The sequence below is a fragment of the Plecotus auritus genome (genome assembly GCF_963455305.1).
Source record: "Plecotus auritus genome assembly, chromosome: 4".
In the NCBI taxonomy this organism is placed as follows: domain Eukaryota; kingdom Metazoa; phylum Chordata; class Mammalia; order Chiroptera; family Vespertilionidae; genus Plecotus; species Plecotus auritus.
Window position 1 is genome coordinate 13,286,308 of NC_137775.1, and position 19,596 is coordinate 13,305,903.

General features: G+C 40.5%; 2 protein-coding genes across 2 annotated transcripts in view; one reads left to right on the plus strand and one right to left on the minus strand.

The window, feature by feature from the left end:
- The window catches only part of MCM9 (minichromosome maintenance 9 homologous recombination repair factor), a 69,472-nt gene that overhangs the window by 31,773 nt on the left and 18,103 nt on the right, over positions 1–19,596 (minus strand). The window contains exon 7 of the mRNA XM_080665801.1: positions 16,976–17,095. Within this exon, the coding sequence (XP_080521927.1) occupies positions 16,976–17,095 (120 nt within the window). The remainder of the gene's footprint in view (positions 1–16,975; positions 17,096–19,596) is intronic.
- On the plus strand, positions 946–14,489 carry ASF1A (anti-silencing function 1A histone chaperone). The gene is made up of 4 exons (XM_080665802.1): positions 946–1,504; positions 6,958–7,073; positions 10,458–10,634; positions 12,693–14,489. The coding sequence occupies exons 1-4, from the start codon at positions 1,396–1,398 to the stop codon at positions 12,903–12,905; spliced, it is 615 nt and encodes a 204-aa protein (XP_080521928.1). The 5' UTR covers positions 946–1,395; the 3' UTR covers positions 12,906–14,489.

A 19,596-nucleotide genomic window follows, 5' to 3' on the forward strand; every position in this document is an offset into this window, starting at 1 on the left:
ACTTTTACTTAGTAAACAGAAACAGTTCAACAACCTCATAGATGTGTTACAAGCTCTCCCTTTTCCAACAATGGTAGTTAAGTGGCGTAAATGAATCCACATTGAATGTCCATGAATCAAGCAAAGGCTCCTTGGTACTCGTGTGTGGTGCCACACTTTTTTTATTTACTGACAGTTTAGGCCATAATATTTTGAAAAATCACTCTTGATATCCCTTTGTGTTCTCTACTGGCCTTTTCCCTTATATTTGTTGCCCTCTGGTATCCTTACTTCCCTGTTCTCTCCATTTACGTTCCTGTTATGCCCATCAAACGGCAGAAACATGGGGTGTAACTGATCACATCTCTAGTAATATTTTTCTTATTCTAGGACTTTTTCTTATTCTAGACCGAAGTGCAGCCCAAATACTACCTATTCAGATTTTCCAAGCCAAGTGTGTGTGCAAATGTGTCTCCTCGCCCTACATTTTGTATCTACTTAATAGCCCTGTCGTGCCCAAACGCAGATATTGGCTAAGAACTAGATTTCCAAAATGGCTTTGCTCCTCTTGAGCTGGCATCGGTCTATAAAATATGATTTATTTCCACTGCAACCAATCCTTCACTCTACCGCAAATATTAGCCAATACAGAGGCAGCTAAACCTAATCTAGTGTATGCAACCGAGTCATATCTGCTAAATTAAGCAGATCCAGCACAGCCGTTGGACAAATGTAAAAAGGAAAAAAAAAACACACACCACTAAGCAGACCCGAGGGGCGGGCGTCACCCAGAATCGCGCCCTCCCACCGCAGATGCAGCCGCGAGCACACCTCCCCGCCTCGGCCACGCCTCCCACCGCCTCTGCGGTGGCCACGCCCCTTCCGATCCGCGACCCTCCCCGCCGCGGCCACGCCCGACGTGAGGCGCGGGAGCCGCCGGGCCGGGGGCGGGGCCTGTGCTGCCCCGCCCCCCGCCGGCGGCAGCGGCGGCGGCCTCCGCGCGGGCCTCCCAGCCTGTATTCCACTCACTTTGTTCTCCGCCTTTGTCCTAATCCGCACCAGCAGGTGGAGCCGCAGTTAAAGTTTCCGAGTCCATTCCGGGAGCGGGAGCCCCTCTTGCTCGCCGCGGAGGCCTCGCTGGAGGAGGAGGGTCAGAGCTCGGGTGCAGCCAATCGCGAGCAACGCTGCTAGTTATCAGAGCAGAATGGGCTGTAGTTTAGTGAAATAGGAAAGCTGCACAACACCGTGGAGTGTTCCCGTGTAAATAAAAAGAGGGGGAAAAAGTTTCTCAAGTCGCCGCTGCACGACGTCGGTCCGGCGCCAGGCGGGGGTCTGCGCTCTCCGGGGACGGCCGCGCGCTGGGCTGGACTGTGCCGCAACAAGCCCCGTCCCCATTGTTTGTGCTTCTTTCAAAATATGGCAAAGGTTCAGGTGAACAATGTAGTGGTGCTGGACAACCCTTCTCCTTTCTACAACCCATTCCAGTTCGAGATCACCTTCGAGTGCATCGAGGACCTGTCTGAAGGTGAGTGGGCGCCCGCCCGCCGGACTGTCAGTTGCGGCTGCAGACGTTGAAAGTTTCCCGGGCCTGGCCTCGCGAGGGCGGCGGCGCTCGGCGCCGGGCGGGCTGCGGGCTCGGCTCTGGAGGGAAACTTGAAGTTGATGGACGACGGCCGCCGGGGCGCGGGAGGCGTTCGCCGTGGCCGGGCGCCTGCCGCCGCTCAACTTGCTCGGAACTTGTGCGGGCGGAGGTAGCCATGTTGTCAGCTTTGTCTGGCGGGCGGCGACTCGCGAGACCCGCACTCGCGCCCGCGGCGCCGGCCGGGGGTCCCGCCGGGCTGGCCCCGCGTCGCGAACGGCCTTCGCGGTCCCCGCGGCCCCGACGGGAAGGCTGGGAAGGGAGAGGCGTGTATGTGGTCGCGCCGGCGAGTTAGCAGCGGAGCCATCTTACCCCGAGTAGAGAATTGGGCCACCGACCCGGCGTCACGACGCCTCCTCTCCGTGGGTGACGAGCACGGCGCCCGCTTGCCCACCTTCCTGCCCCCGTGGAAAGGCGAGTCCATGTTTAGAGCTAACACCGGAGTTGCCGTGCTCTCCCGGGTGGCCATGGCCGGCCGCTGTGGGGAGGAGAGCGAGGCTGTCCTCGCGCTGATTTCTCGCTCCCTCGACCAACCAGCGGGGGAGGCGGGCGCAGGCTCCGCGCTCTCGGCCGCGGGGGCTCCCGGCCCGCGCTCGCCGCCGGCGCCCGGGATGCTCGGATGCTCGGGCGCCCGGAACGCTGGCGCACAGGCTCGCCCGGACCAGTGAACTCCTTTTCCCAACAACTGAACTCTTCTCTCAGGAAGAAAGATTCTAAGCTGTAAAGTTACATTTAACCCAAGAGCAGAAATAAGTAAAATACTTAAATAATTGCCAGGACTTAACCACTACTGGCTTCTAAGTAGACTGAAAGATTTAATTCTAAAACGTGTTGAAATCTAATTAAAATAACTCGATATCCAAACACCCTGAACACAAAACACTAAAGTGGGCTAGGAAGTAAAAGGTAAAGTCATAATGGCAACGCACAAATTTTGACTATTTTTTCTAAGTAATAAAGTGATAAGGTAATAAAAAAGATAAATATTCTTAATATGTGCAGTAATAATTATTTAGAAAGCTGAAACTTGTCAAGGTTTTTATCATTGGGATTTTATTAAAATACTCCAGCGCTTTATTTTCAAAATTTGAGGAAGAAAAAGTTTAACTTCATCAATGGTAATTTAAAAAATTAAATAGGGGGACATCTTTGAACTTATAAATCTATTTAACAAAGTGCATTTAATATTATTGTACTAATCAAAGCATATAAAGCACTTTAACCTTAAATTAGTTTTTAATCTATAAAATGTACTTTAGGGTGTTAATTTTTTAAATCATAAAAATATGCACTCATTGTAATAAACTTTAAAAAAAATCATACAAAGTTACAGTCCTCTACTCAGTGCCTTCCCCATTTCATTCCTATAAGTACCATAGTTAACACTTTAATCTGTGCTCTTCCATACAGTTTAAATACATTTATAAAGCATATATGCACATATATAACATGTAGTGCACATTTTGAAATTTGTTAAATTTCTAATTAGGCCATTGATAATAAAATTAAAGGGGAATTTCCTTACTATTTTGAAACCATTTGAGTACTTTTCTCATAGTAATACTATAAACATTTCAGCTACCAGCCCCATTTTTTTTATACTCAAATCTGTAATTTTTTCCATCTTATTGCCAATTGCATATAAAAATGGGTGAATGTAATGAAACCATTGATCCGTCCATTCCAACTTATACTATAGTGTTTTAGGCTTTGGAAGTTCTACAGATTACAGGTATTTCTCAAGTGATAACTTTCATTTTAGGAGCCAGTTCTGAACACGGATGACTAAGGATGTTGTTACAGGGCCTTGACATTGGATGACTGGAGCCTGCCATTCATGGAGAGGGAACTGTGTTCCTTTTTTTACTGGAATCTATTCAGTTAAATCACTTCAGAATTCTTACAGTACTAATGTTAACAATACACATCCTTCCATTTGTATACTTCACTTCCCATGGTACCTAGACTCGGCATTTATTTAGTTTTGGTTTTTTTAAAGCGTTTAAGCTGAGTCATACCAAAACTGCAAAGGAATCTTTCCAAAAGGTGCCATGCTTGTGTACTCCACCGAGAGGTTGTGTGAATTAAGGAAACTGAGTTTACTTGGCAAAGGCTTCTTATAGGTTCCATACTTTTATACTATTGCAATTCTTTATTTAAAACATTTTTCTTTTCACTTTATAATTCTGTCTCAAATCCCAAGCCAGAGATTGGCCACCATTTTTGATACTTTAACTTGTCAGTAGATCCCTCATTTTTTTTTACTTTCCTTTAAAAGCTTTGTTTCAGAAAAAGCCTTGAGGAGTACTTGTATGTATGTATTCATTCATTCATTCAAACATATATACAATATGTTTTTCTTGATTTCAGAGAGAGGAAGGGAGAGAAAGAGAGAGATAGAAACTTCAATGATGAGAGAGACTCTTTGGCTGCCTCCTGCACGCCCTCTACTGGGGATGGAGCCCATAACGGCAGCATGTGCCCTGACGGGGAATGGAACCGGGACCTCCTGATGCTCAACCACTGAGCCACACCTGGAGTGCAGAGGAGTACTTGCTTTTAAAATAATTCAGTTGTTTTTGATAATGGCTACATGTTAGTTGAATACTTACAATGTACCAGAGTCAAGCACAGTGCTTCATACTTTCACATTTTCCAAAAACTACATACTTTCCTCTAGACAACAGGTCTTGCCAAGTAGTGCAATTAGTTGAAAATTCCCTTGGTGAATCCCTCACTCCCAACACAAATAGATACTTGCAGTCTGGGATTACCATAATTAAGTGAAACAATCAGTTAACTTTTAAAATAAATGTGTAAACTCCTTCAACTAATAACCTGTGCAAAGCATCTGAGCCTTTCCCTGCTTCCAATACAGGAAGAGGGGAATAAAATCTAAATTTAAAAAAATTCTAAGAATAAAACAATTGATGCTAATTTAGAAATGAGTACTGAGCATCTCAAACTCAGTGGTTACAGCAAGCATCCCATAAACATAAAAATTAAGGCATTCGTGTTCCCTGAGTTACAGCCTAGGTTATCTCCCCATGGCTAGAAAGGGAAGAATTTATCTTCCTAGTTAAATTTTTGGAAAGAGCCCAGGTGTTGGAGTTGCAGAGACATAACTTTGATTCTTTGATTTACTAACTATGAATCTAGGTAGATTACTTGGCCTCTCAGAGCCTCAACCTTCTTGTTTGCATAATAGGTATAATTAAATTCATATGATAATGCTATTGAAGTTTAAACAACAGGTGTGAGGTGGCCAGACCAATGCCCAGCACGTACTAGTATTTTATAAAAGGTTTATAAATCATGACTGTGTTCCTGTCAGACCACAAATGCCAATTTATACAAATTAGGAGGCCAAGGGCTCTATATTTTGAGATACAAATACATATGAAATGAACAAAATATGCAAATCTCCACTTGACAATTCCTAGTCGGATCCTAACGTGGCTAGTTTAATAGGTTCACACCCTTAAAACAGTCCTGCCGCTTGGCTTTTGGGTTACCTACCTTACTGGCCACTAGTTTTGTAACCTTTATTGAGTCTTTCTCATCTCCATGACATTTTTGGACAGTCCCAAGGCTCACTCCCTAGGAATCCTACCTATTTACAATTTCCAAACTTTTACCAGATCTATTCATTATCTCCACTTAGATATCTAGTAGACATCTCAAAGTGAACAAGTCTAAAACTAATGCCTGATTGATTCCCTCACCTATCTCCTGTGCATGCACTTGTAGAAGTGCGCTTGCGCCAAGACACACACACACACACACACTCTTGCTGCCTCTATCTTCAAGATTTATCAACAGTGCGACTGCTTCTCACCCCCATGGTAGCCACTCCTCTAATCAAAACCCTCCAATGGCTTCCCATGTCTCTTACTGTAAAAGCCAAGTCTTCTTAATGATCTTCTAAACTTTGCACAATCTCACCAGGCCCCTCACCCCCAGTGTCATGGTAATTTTCCTCTTTGCTCATTCTGGTCCTGCCTTAGCAGTCTTTTTCTTGCCAAGCATGCTCCTACCTCTAGGCATTTGTGTTTGTTGCTTCTTCTGAGTAGATATTCATATTTTTTGTTTCCTCACTTAATCTTCATTAACAAATAGATGATCTGCTGAGGTGTCAGATGCAGGACCCTGCATCTGAAAATGTGCTAGAAGCTGGAAATAAAATGGTCTAGCCTGGGACACAGCCATGAACGACATATTAGGTCCTCAGAAAATGACTACCGACTTTGTAAAAGAAAGTATAAGCCTAAAGGAGCATTTAGTTCAAGAAATTGTATTTTATAAATACTGTATGAATAAGTCGTACCTGTACTATTTCTGGTGTCTGTCTAGGGAATGAAAATACATACAGTTACACAAAAATGGAAACTCATGGTGACACTAACTAGATTCTCTACAAGTAACCCAGAAACACCCCTCCTCTGGGAGGGCTGGTGTAGTCTTAGCGCAGTGAATCCAAGAGGCAGTCCACACTGCTAACCACCCTGAGGCCCAGGAGGTCTCAGATGGTTTGTATTTGTTGGGTTTCTCGCTCCTCCCCTGACCCTAAAGAGGAGGCTCCTTCAAAAGCACAGTCTTTTTACTCATCTCTGGGTTCTCACAGAGCACACTGAAGGGTGTTCAATAAAACCTGAATGATTGAATTTCACAGAATGCCGTAGTTGCACTTCCTTGTGCCTTTTCCCACCAAGTGTATCAGGTGGCAAGAGGATCCTTGGTTTCCCCTTCCCAATTTAAAGAATGTATGACAAGAAGGGGTGCGTTGAAGAAGAAACCTGACTCTGGTCCTTTAACAGTTATGAGCTGAAGCCCCTTCTGAGCCACAGGGAAGTTGGCTAATGATTTTTCCATTTTGGAGATCTGGGCAACATAGTAGGGGGCAGTCCTTCCAAAGTGTGGTTAGTAAGTTAAAATATGACTTGAATGGGGCGGGGGGTGGGGGGGTTCCATAGCCAAATACATTTGGGAAATGCTGGACGAATGTTACTGGGTTTTACAGAAGGATGTCTCCGAACACTTCCTCTGCCACTGTGCTTTATGAATCCTCAAGACAAGGCTGAAGCATTTCCAAAGTTTTGGGCCATACTGTTTGTGAGGAGACCTGCCCAGGTTCTAACGTTTCACAAAAGAACATTTTGAGAAACTTGTACGAAATGTAAGAATTTCTTAAGGAGCCATTTAGTGCCTTCCTGGATTTTCTGCTATGAGAAGCCAATTTCAGCAGCCAGTAAATGGCTAAGTGGACATTAAAAGGGTTTTTGATGTCATATTGTAATATATTCACTGAATATGAAATAATGTTTTGGTTTTAACCCTAGACCTGGAATGGAAAATTATCTATGTGGGCTCTGCAGAAAGTGAAGAATACGATCAAGTTTTAGACTCTGTTTTAGTGGGCCCTGTTCCTGCAGGAAGGCATATGTTTGTATTTCAGGTAAGATAATTCTTGGTAAATATGTATGCCAAATATGTTTCTTAACAGACTACATCAGATGGCTCTTATCCCTTTCCTTGTGGGTTAAATCGCTCTGCTTCTGCTGCATTCGCTTTTTATCTACTTCTCTCACATTTTAGGAAGTCTCAGTGAATGCAGGAATACTACCTCTTGAATTTGTTTGCTGAGAGATGTTAATGTGATACTTCAGGGGTTGTACAGCATATAGTAACCTTATACGTGGTGGTTAATTTTGGGCTTTTCTGTGAATAGTCTTTTAGTATCAGACTTTCAGGGGGGTGCTGTCCAGCAGCCTCAAAAAAGAGATTAAAGATGCACACTACTGATTGGTGTAGTCAGTCATATGCAGCTTTATGGTTTCAGCCAATAGGAGTGATGATAATATAAAAAAAGCAACAACTTGATGTCAGCATAATCAGTAATTAAGCTGGGTTAACAGGTATGTTAGTAGAAAGAGATATGTGCGATCTTGGGTCATTGGAATTGAAGTCCAGTTTACTAAAGTATCTAATCTACACATTTTATAAAGGGTACCTGTTATAAAGCTACTACTCTGTTTACTGACTGTGAGGGGAAATTCTAATATAAATTATGTTCTGAGATATTACTGACAGTATTTAGATCTGTGCCAAGATTGCAGCATTGTCTTCTGTATTCAAGAGTTACTTCTTTAACCCATACTAAATTTTATAAAACTATTCAGTCACTTTCCAATTATCCATGCTTATTACAGAGATACTTATAATAGTTGAAAGAGTAACTAGCCATGGGTTTTTACAAAACTATTAAATTTATTGCAAGTATTTCTACAAGAGTCCCATCGTTAAGTAGAACCCACAGAAGAGACTTCATCCAGAGAAAAAATGAAGCCTTCCTATCGCTGACTCCGTTTTCTCACTTCACAGATGAGACCAATTGAAATGAATACTGTTGCTCAGATAATCAATCCCACGAGATATGGGCCAAGACTAACTCTAACCTATGGCATCTTTAGAGCTGCTATCTTTCCTGCCCCTCTCCTAAACAGGGAATTCAGATTCTTGGTCTCCTAGCCTGAGTGCTTTTTATTAAAAAGCAACAAATAATTTACTGTACCTAAACAAATGGTTTAAAAGCTCAAATATATTAAAGTGCTGTTAACCCAGATTGCGTGAGTGCATAACCTTGGCGAAAGACGTGGGTACCAGAGAATGAGTGTGTAGGGGAAGCACTGCAGTTATAGACCTGGTTCAAATCCCGCTGCAGTGCATATTATGCCCATATGACTTCTGACAGGCTCCCTAACCTCCCTTAGTCACCTATAAAATGTGGCAAATATCCCACCTCATAAGAATGTTTTGAGGATTAAACGAGCAATAAAGCAGTCAAGTACAATCACTGACAAATAGTGCCCTATTTCTATGTTTAGAACTAAAATTTTACTCTTTTAGCTTCTTGAAATTGTTATATAAAGAAGTAGTATTTGCTTTGACCCACAAACCTGGAGAATCTGTACTTTATGATGCTGATTCATAATGTAGTAAGAAACTTAGTTTGAGATGCAGTGAGTGATATAGGTACCTTTTTATGCCACTATAAAAACTTCTAAATAAATCCCTTGTTTTTTAAACAAACCCTTAAAAATATATCCTGTGTATTTATGTTGTTAAGAACATTCCTAAGCTTTTGGCTTAGAGTGCTGGAGAAAAAAATTATTCAAAAATATTTGCTTCTAGTGGTTTTCCACTGGTTTTACCTTGGTAACAGTGCACATTGCCAACAAGCAACAGAGGAAGCACATGTGATTTAGATCATATGTTCAGCCCATAAGTTTTACAAAATGTACCATTATCAGCAGAGAGGGACTAAAATACAGTTTTTGTATTGTGCTTCAAACAAACTGCCATAGTATTCTCCTGATCTGCCCTATTTTGCCTCTCCTTTATCCTATGACTTCTCCATCCTAAATGATCCGAGAGGTTTACAGGTTTTTCTACTTGAATTTGCCCAAACTGAATCCTTTGGCAAATTTTAAAACACAAATATGCCTAGAACCAATTGGCTGTAGGGATGGGAAGCACTATGTGGGGAAGTCCCCATCGCACTACTAAACTATCTCTCTGTCTTATCTCTACCCACTTCCAGGTACATGGGAAACTCTTTGGGGACCCTGCAAATAACCTATCACCTCCATGGAGGGATGCTCAGGATTTCTAAGATAAACATATTCTCAGGACAGACCCTCTTCTCTGTCCCCATTCTGGTGTCTCCAAAGAGATCATAAACCACTTCAGGGCAGGAACTGAGTTATAAACGAATTTCAAAATACTAAGTACACATTGTGTGCTCAGAGCTGTGCCAGACATGAGATTATATATAAAGACTAGAAGCCTGATACGTGAAATTCATGCAAGAGTAGGCCTTCCTTCCCCCAGCTGCTGGCACCGGCTTCCCTCGCAGCCCCGGCTTCATCCAGAAGGATGTCTTGAAGGATGTCTGGTCTAATTAGCATATTACCCTTTTATTATTATAGAAGATAAACTGGATGGGACTCCTGCCCAAGATAAAGCTTAGAATGACAGGCAAGATTGAAGGGTAAACATATTTGGGTTGTTAGACATCGTTAGTAGAGGATTTATGTCAATATGAGTGCATTAAAAAAGATTGCTATTCTAACTTTTGAACTAAGAAGAATACATTTGATGCAAAGTTTAAAGGATGAATTTTTCAGGCTATTAGGCAAGAACATTTCAGGCCAAGGGGACAGTGTATGCAAGGCAGAGGCATAAAAGATCACTGTATTTTAAAGAACCTATGTAATTCCAGAACAAGAGTAAGAGGTGTGGAGTTAAAGGGAGTGTGAATGGAGATGTGGGTTGGAGACAAATGTAAAGGAAGGGCCTTACAGGTGAAGCTAACCGAGATTTTTATCTTAGAAATGGGGGTAATCATCAGAAGTGTTAAAACCTGGTGAAGGAATAGGACTAGAACTGAGCTTAGGTAATCAATGCTGGCAACAGTGCAAATGATAGGCTAATTTAGGTCTGAAAATTATGACTGGAAAAGGTTGCAATAAATAAAACTATTATTATATTTTATGAAAGGTTTTATAATTGAATATTGCATAAACCTCATAAACGACAACATGCTGTAGCCAGATTTATTTTAGTAGTGATGCTTTCAAGCACCCAGGGTACTTGGGTATACTGTGGAGAAACATGTGAACTATACTTCCTGGCTATACGTCAGTTTCAAAAATGAGCATTTGTCTTCCCCAATATGATGCCCTCAACTGATGGTGTTCAAGGTAACCAAAATTCCAATCTTTCTTGTAATTAACAGCCTTTTGTGATACGTGTTTCTTTTCTTTTAAAATTATTCTAGGCTGATGCACCTAATCCAGGACTCATTCCAGATGCAGATGCCGTAGGTGTAACAGTTGTGCTAATCACATGCACCTATCGAGGTCAAGAATTTATTAGAGTTGGCTATTATGTAAATAATGAATATACTGAGACAGAATTAAGGGAAAATCCACCAGTAAAACCAGACTTTTCTAAGGTAATGTTCTAACTGTTCCTTTTTACAGTTTTTTACGCAATTGCCATTTCACAGTGTACCATGAAAGTGGTAAATTTGAGGTCTTTGTGCCAAGTAGGAAAACTAATCATGGTCCCATTACCATGGATGACCTCAGACTCTCTCTCCAGATGAGTCATAAGTACTGTTGGTCAGGCACCTTGAGTCTATGGTTTCAGAATTGAAAATGCCTCCTGTAAAAATAGACCTTTGTTTATGGCTTTCTGTATGGCATTTCCCATACATCATAATTCTATTCATTTTAATCCTTAGGAGATTCAAATTCATGTTTGTTGTACTGATTATTCAATAATAGTTTTGTCTATAACTCTTCTCAAAATTGCAGGGGGAAGTTTTATGTTTGTTTTTCATATGAACACTCTTTTCTCAGAACATCTATATGCCTTGTTTTATCTGCTACTCTTACAAGTTTAAACTAAAGGTATTAAATATTTTTAGTGATAGAAAACAGCTTAGCTTCTCAGTGAAAAGTTGAAATCAGTGATTTAATATTCTCAAAAATAATTAGTACTTTATGATTCCATTGGGAACTGTAATAGTTTAGTAACTGGTGATTTTTGAAATTGAATACAACACTATCATGTAAGAAAATTTACATAAGAGTCGAAAGTAATAAGGCTAGAATGTTTTTTTTTATCCTGGTGTAGGACCTTCCATTGATCTAATTTATTAGTTACCTGTGTGGCACGGCACCTTGTATAGAAAAAAAAGAAGAAATTAGAATGTTTGGTTTTTTTTAATCCTCACCCAAAGATATGTTCATTGACTTTAGAGCAGTGGTTCTCAACCTTTCTAATGCTGTGACCCTTTAATACAGTTCCTCATGTTGTGGTGACCCCCAACCATAAAATTATTTTCGTTGCTACTTCATAACTGTAATTTTGCTATTGTTAATGAATCGTAATGTAAATATCTGTGTTTTCCGATGGTCTTAGGCCAGGGGTGGGCAAACTTTTTGACTCGAGGGCCACAATGGGTTCTTAAACTGGACCCGAGGGCCGGAACAAAAGCATGGATGGAGTGTTTGTGTGAACTAATATAAATTCAAAGTAAAGGAGCGGAGGGGAGAGCAAGAGAACCCTCCGCTCTTTTGGCTCCGCGGGCCAGATAGAACAGCCGAACAGGCCAGATCCAGCCTGCGGGCCGTAGTTTGCCCATGGCTGTCTTAGGCTCTACAGCAACGGTTCTCAACCTGTGGGTCGCGACCCACAGGTTGAGAACCGCTAGCAGGGTCGCCTAAGACCATCGGAAAACAGATATTTACATTATGATTCATCACAGTAGCAAAATTACAGTTATGAAGTAGCAACGAAAATAATTTTATGGTTGGGGGTCACCACAACATGAGGAACTGTATTAAAGGGTCGCGACATTAGGTTGAGAACCAATGCTTTAGAGAGAGGGAGAGGAAGATGGAGGGGAGGGAAGAGAGAAAGAAATGTTGGTGTGAGAGAGAAACATCAACTGGCTGCCTCCTATACACACCCCAGCCAGGGACTGAACCTGCAACCTAGGTTTGTGCCCTAACTGGGAGTCGAACCCACAACCTTTCAGTGTATGGAACAGTGCACCAACCGAGCCATATCAGCCAGGGCTAGAATACTTTTTTAAGAATGAGCCATAATAATTAAAAGGTAGGAAGCCACTAATAACAAGAGGTTATATTTGAGGCAAGTTTTCATTTTCCTTAAAATATTACTGAAGAGACACCATATCTCTCAAGAAAGCATCCTCTGAAATGTTCACCTTTTAAAAACAAAAGTATTGAGGACTTGGGTATTTTCTTGGATGGTATAAGTATGAATTCTTATTTTCATTAGGCTAAATAGTTTCTTTGCAGCAGCCCTAGTTCTTCTTTATTAGTTATGTTTTAGGTGCTTTGACGTATACATTTGTATGTATATGAACTTAGCCCTTGTGGGGTATTAATATAAAGAACCACTATATCAAGCTCCTGTTTGTATATGGTGATCTAACTTTCTTCATGTTTACCATTTATATATTTTCTTCTTCCTATAGCTTCAAAGAAACATTTTGGCATCTAATCCCAGAGTCACAAGATTCCACATTAACTGGGAAGATAACACAGAAAAACTGGAAGATGCAGAGAGCAGTAATCCAAATCTACAGTCACTTCTTTCAACAGATGCATTACCTTCAGCATCAAAGGGATGGTCCACGTCAGAAAACTCACTAAATGTTATGTTAGAATCCCACATGGACTGCATGTGACCACCTCCCATCTCTTTAGTACAAATTAAGCTATTAAAACACGCAGAACTATTTCCCTGAAATTCTGTAAGTCATACCCACTAAAACACAATGTGAAGAATTTGTTTAAAAACCATCCTGTAGAAAGTTTATAAGAAAACCAGTATTTGAGCAAATTGTGGAATATAAATACAACTATTTTTAAGTAATTTTTTCTCTAATGTGTTATTTTATTTGTTCTGAAACTAATCTGATTAAATCATATATATTATTTTCTTCTCTATATGTAATTAAAGCACTTATAAAGAAATATGAATTATTGGACCAGATTGTAAAGATGTCTTAGCCTCTTGGACAATCATCTTTGGACCACTATTTTACTGACCTTCAAAAGAACAAAGTTAACTTCAACTAAAATGTTTCTTCCTGTAATAACACAGTTTGGTTTAATTTAAGGGGTGAATTTCCATTATTTTTTGGCTTGTCCTTAAAGAAGGGATTTGAAGTCAATTATATGCTACCAAGAATCTGAATTTCCAGGCCATCTTGAAGCCTCCTATGGCTACTATTGTAGTTCATGTAATGTTAGATAGCATTCATTTTGGTTGCTAAGATAATAACAAGTGTAGTTAATTCTTTAAAAGTCCTCTGGCTATGGGTTTGGTTTTTATGAGAGTTTAGGACATCAGAACACTTACTGAGTCATATACATCATTACCCAGCGCAATCAACATGTCAAGAGCAGATACAAACTCCCTCAGTTTAAGAACAGGAGAATATAATGACTTAGATCTGTTCATTAGATTTATAATAATACTATAAACTTAACTCTTTAAAATTCTTTCATAGATCATCTGTTGGTAGCATTTATATAAAAACTGGATTTGGGGCAGTATATTTAGCTTTACCATAACAGGTAAGTTACTATTTTGGAAATGTATGTATCTTCACACATGTAGTACTCTTTCCATTATCCCCAACACTCATGCAGAATAAGATGGACATATTCTTGATAGCTTTTCCAGGTAAGTTTTTTTAAAAGCAGTCTTGGAAAGGAATTCATTAAATGGGCCAAAAGGTTCTTTTTCTTTGATAAGAGTTAGGTCCTTCCTCAAAAAGTTTCTTATGCTCCATTAATTTAAGTGTAGAATATTCTCGTTGCTCTTGCTGTTAAGCAAGATATCAGTCATATGATTCAGAGTTATGCAGTGCCTTCATATCTGAAACTTTTATACTATACTACACTTTTTAAAGCTTTTATTTTGAGGAAGGGAAAAGGGCATTTGTCTAAATATGGAATCTAAGTTGTACATATTTCTTGTCATTCTAAAAGTGAATTTGTGAAGCAAGTTTTGCTAAATGTTAAACTTTGAAATTTAATATACCAGATTATTAAAATACTATCCACTAGTTCACAGACTATAAAAATAAAATACATCCTACTGTCAAAACTATGAAGAAAAATTACTATTTTTGTCTAATTGCAATGAAAAAATGTTAAAGTATTAAAAATAAAAGTAATATTTTCCAACAAAGACCTCAGTGATTAATATAACGGGCAAGATATGTGCTTATTAGAAATAAAGCATATATAAGCCAGATTACCAATTATATTTCACTGCTAAGTTGTGTTTGTTTGTTTTAGATTTTTTAAAATTGATTTTTAGGGGTGGAAGGAGGGGGAGGGAGAAAGAGAAACATAGATCAGCTGCCTCCTGCATGCCCCCTACTGGGCTTTGAGCCTGCAACAGGGACATGTGCCCTTACCAGGAATGAAACAAGCAACCTTTCGGTGCACAGGATGGTGCCCAACCGAGCCACACTGCTGAGTTTTTATTTTGATAAATTATAGTACTGGTTTGTATTGACAACTGAGGGTTAGGTTTTTTATTGTAAATGGACAGCCAATTTTCACAGAAGTTTGAGACTTTAAAACTATTATTAAAAACTATGGTTCTACGCCCTCGCCATTTTGGCTCAGTGGATAGAGTGTCAGCCTGTGGACTGAAGGGTCCCAGGTTCTATTCTGGTCAAGTGCACATGCCCGGGTTGCCGGCTCGATCCCATTGTGGGGTGTGCAGGAGGCACCCGATCAATGATTCTCTCCCATCATTGATGTTTATCTCTCTCCCTTCCTCTCTGAAATCAATAAAAATATATTTTAAAAAATTATGGTTCTATAAGAAATTTAAATATTAAAATTAAAGTAGGAAAATTTAGTATTCAAACATTAGGAACTGAAAAACTAGTTTTTTCCCCCCATTTAGCCTCATTTACAGACACTATATGAATTATGGCTAGAAGGTTTAGAACTATTTTTCCCCTTTTTGATCATAGTAAATAGCTGTGTCCTGGGAAGATAAAAACTATGCCACTGAAGAGATCGAAGGGGAGGTTGGAGGGAATGAGGGTATCATCTGAGCTGAGAAAACATGCAGGAAGTTGGAGGAGATGCTGTGTTCATTTATGACCTTATAAAACCTTGGGCTTCCATGTGGTCTTACCCTCTAGTTTTATGATCTCGGGTTTCTAATTTTACCAGTAAGTCTATGGCAGCAGTTTTCAAAACTTTAATCCATGGTAAAACATTTTGTTTAAAAGTAAAGTAATATCCCATAAAACAAGTATATATTTATATTAACAGTTTCAATAAAAATGCCCCCCCCTTATAGTGTACCTTTATTATATACAGATTATTCGGTATCTTATTGACTTCAGTGTGGAAGTGCTGGTTTTGACTCACTGAATTGATTTTTTTTTTTTTTTTTACTCTAATGGGTTGTGCCACACAGTTTGAAGAATCTGGGTCTTTTGGTAGATGTAAGTAGCAGTAACTTTTCTATAACTCTAAAATAACATATTCTTTCTACCTGTCATTTTTTCCTCATATTTGGATTATGATCTTGGCACTTTTTAAAAAGGGGGAAAGTGCTAATATAGTGAATCAGTAGCCATTCACTTTAAAATTTCCAAATACTTTAAAATAACTAGAAACTCACAAGATAGCTTAGACTCATTTCTTGGCACTGCATATAATTAACTTAGGAAAAATTCCACATAATTACTTGGGCCACCTTAATTGTTAATTTGATACAAAACTCTAGAACATTGGGACATGAGAGTTTTTAAATGCTCATGAAGTGTTCTTTATGTTCTTGCTTACTTCCCTTCCTGAAGCTTGTCCACCCCTCTCAAGTCACAAATCCTTTCTTGTCAACTCTTAATGTACCATCAGTTACATTCCCAAACCTTAGAGCTCCTTAGAATGGAGCTCTCATTATGTAGGACCCTTAATGGAGATTTGCTGCTTTATAAGTTTAAAATACACACTTCTCATAAGAAGTCTGAGCACTGGGTTAGGCTCCCCTGACAAGGAGTAAATAACATTTATAAAATGTGTAAAATCAAAAGTCCATTATAGAAGAACAGGAGAAATATTTCCCCAGTCAAAATGGTTTAAAAATACAAAATGGCATCAAACATGTCCTTTCAAATATATTTTTCCTAAAGTCACTTTATAATCAAATCTTGATATCCTAGCTGCAAAGGCTTTTAAATGTACTTGTTGAAGAATCATTACAATAAAGCTGCACTGATGAAAAGACACTTTTCACATACTAAGACATTTTCTACCTAAGAATTTTCCACCGGAGCTTCCGTTGCCCATGAGATCTATGAGCATAAAAATGCCTTAAGCGCAACATCATCTATCTACGTAAAGTGAAATTTTTACCCTCTTATTTATTTCAATGTTCTGCTCACGGGTTCCTCAAACAATGCCAGGTAATACATACTTTTTCATGCATAAGTATGTATGAAGATAATCACTAGACAATGAGAAAAGTGAACAGCATCATTCAAAACTAAGATGCAAAAAGATATATAGAATAAGTTTTTGGAAAATAAGTGATGGTGGAGCTTTTAAAATATTTTCTTAAGAGCTACAAAAGAAATGCTACATATTTCCTTCCATTTTTGGCAGTAACTCAGAAATTAGCTTGAAATTTATCATTTTGTAGGTACTTTTTAATAAGAAAAAACCATTGTATTAGTTTCTTAGTGACATTAAATGAAATTGTCATGTAAAATACCTGCGCTAGTAGATCCAATTCCTGTGGTGAGCACAGATCTTGGTGTAATCTTTGCTGCGTATTTGAGGAATTGAGATTTCCCTGTGCCAGGATCCCCAACCAATAAAAGATGAGATTCACCTAGAAAAAAGTAAATGTCAAGTTTTAAATTTCTATGAACAAGTATAATTAATCAAAAAGAAAATGGTCCACTTGGACTGTCAACACAATTTGTAATTTATACTAGAGGCCTGGTGCATGAATTCGTGCATGGGTGGGGTCTGGCCAGCTGGGGGGAGGGGCCATGGGCAGTTGGCTGGCTGGCCCTCCCCTAATCGGGGTGTTGGGGGCTGATTAGGGGTGGGACTGGCCAGGGGGGAGGGAACGAAGGTGGTTGGCCAGCCTGCCCTGCCCCTGATCAGGGTGTTGGGGGCCAATCAGGGGTGGGGTCGCTGGGGGGAGAGGCTGCAGGCAGTTGGCCAGACGGCCCCGCCCAATATCAGGGTGTTGGGGGCTGATCAGGGGCAGGGGCAGGACTGGCCAGAGAGCAGGGGTGGCGATCGGGGCCCAGATCAAGCTGGTTGGCTGCTGCAGTGTATATCATAGCCACTGGTCATTCTAGTCATTCTGTCATTCCAGTTACTGGGCTTTTATATATATAGATAATGCTTTTGCAGTATACTTGGTCATTTGAGGAAAGATTTAACTAGAATATCTTTAGCAAAGTTAACTGTCATAATAAATAACAACCTTTAAATGATTTCTGAAGGTGACATTTAAAATAAAAATTTTTTTAATAGACTGTGTTATTTCTAGATGTTCAGGCCTATGTTTACCATTTTTTGTTTTTTGTTTTGTTTTTAATTTGGCTTATAAAGTTTCTGATTTTATTTATTACATTTTTATTTGAGCACTTTAAAAAAGTGGAACTTTACCTTGGCCAGTTTATATCAGTGGTTAGAGCCTTGAACCAAAGGGTCACAGGTTTAATTCCTGTTTCCTGCTCAAGGGCACTTATCTAGGTTGCAGGTTTATTCCCGCCCTAGTCAGGGCATGTGCAGGAGGCAACCAATTGATGTGTTTCTCTCACATCAATGTTTCTCTCTCTCCCCACTCCTCCTTCCCTTCCCCTCTGTCTGAAAATCAATGGGAAAAATATCCTTGGGTGAAGATTTTTAAAAATAAATAAAAAATAAATACAGAATGCTGGGGGCGGGGGGTGGGAGCAGCTGGGGAGAGGTCAATGGGGGGAAAAGGAGACATGTAATATTTTAAACAATAAAGAATATAAAATACTGAAAAATGTGGGACTTTATAAGTGCTTTATAAATGTATCATTTATGATTCCAACAGTTAAGTGAAAATCTTTTCATTTAAAAAAATTTAGTTTAATGAAATATCTATCTTAAAGTACTCTTTCAAATGTAACACAAATGAACATGAATATTCTGTGGTTGTATTATATCACTGATCAAACAAATTTCTTCAGTAATATTTAAGTATTTTCTAAATGTATTAATAGGAAACTCCTATTTAGGCACAACATTTAGCAGAGTGCCTTGCAAACAGTGGGTGATCAAAACATACCATACACATAAACCTTATGACATTTACTATTCTATACTGCAGTACATGGTTTTAGAGTACCTACTAACCGCCTGATTGACATTAATGTATTTGGAGTCTTTGGTCTAGTCTTTGGTTATTATGACTCTCATATGCCCTATACAAAGACCATAATAAACCTACTTTATGCCAGCTTCAGGTCAGTTAAGTGTGGTAGCGGCAAAAGAGCTTTCTGCCACTTGGACATAATTACACACATAGAGTAATCTTTGCCTGAATGTGTGACCTACAGCAGCACCAAATGGCAGATGGAACATTTGCAACCCACCGGCAGAAGGGGAATCAGCAGGCAGATGACTGAGAACAGCAGTCTGAGAGAAACACACTGACAGTCACAGATGGAGGGATGCTGACTTGGTGACATTACAAAGCACTATTTCTAATCTTTTCCTCTTTTTAAACAAATCTTTAAAAATCCTATCTAATAAAAGAGTAATATGCAAATTGACCATCACTGCAAGACACAAGATGGCTGCCCCCATGTGGTCACAAGATGGCCACCACAAGATGGCCTGCAGGGGAGGGCAGTTGTGGGCAGTTAGGGGTGACCAGGCCAGCAGAGGAGGGCAGTTGGGGGTGACCAGGCCGGCAGAGGAGGGCAGTTGGGGGGAGGGACCAGGCCTGCAGGAGAGGGCAATTGGAGGGGACCAGGCCTGCAGGGGAGGGCAGTTGGGGGGAGGGACCAAGCCTGCAGGGGAGGGCAACTGGAGGAGACCAGGCCTGCAGGGGAGGGCAGTTGGGGGCAATCAGGCCAGCAGGGAGGGCAGTTGGGGGTGACCAGGCCTGCAGGGGAGGGCTGTTGGGGGGGACCCAGGCCTGCAGGGGAGGGCAGTTGGGGGTGGGGACCAGGCCTGCAGGGGAGGGCAGTTGGGGGGGACCAGGCCTGCAGGGGAGGGCAGTTGTGGGCAATCAGGCCAGTAGGGAGAGCAGTTAGGGGTGACTGGGCCAGCAGAGGAAGGCAGTTGGGAGAGACCAGGCCTGCAGGGGAGGACAGTTAGAGGTGACCAGAATGGCAG

Bases quoted from the DNA above. Each gene is read 5' to 3' on its own strand.
- ASF1A (XM_080665802.1), top strand. From the start codon at position 1,396: ATGGCAAAGGTTCAGGTGAACAATGTAGTGGTGCTGGACAACCCTTCT. The intron at 1,505-6,957 runs GTGAGTGGGCGC...TTTTAACCCTAG, and splicing joins CATCGAGGACCTGTCTGAAG to ACCTGGAATGGAAAATTATC. The intron at 10,635-12,692 runs GTAATGTTCTAA...TTCTTCCTATAG, and splicing joins TAAAACCAGACTTTTCTAAG to CTTCAAAGAAACATTTTGGC.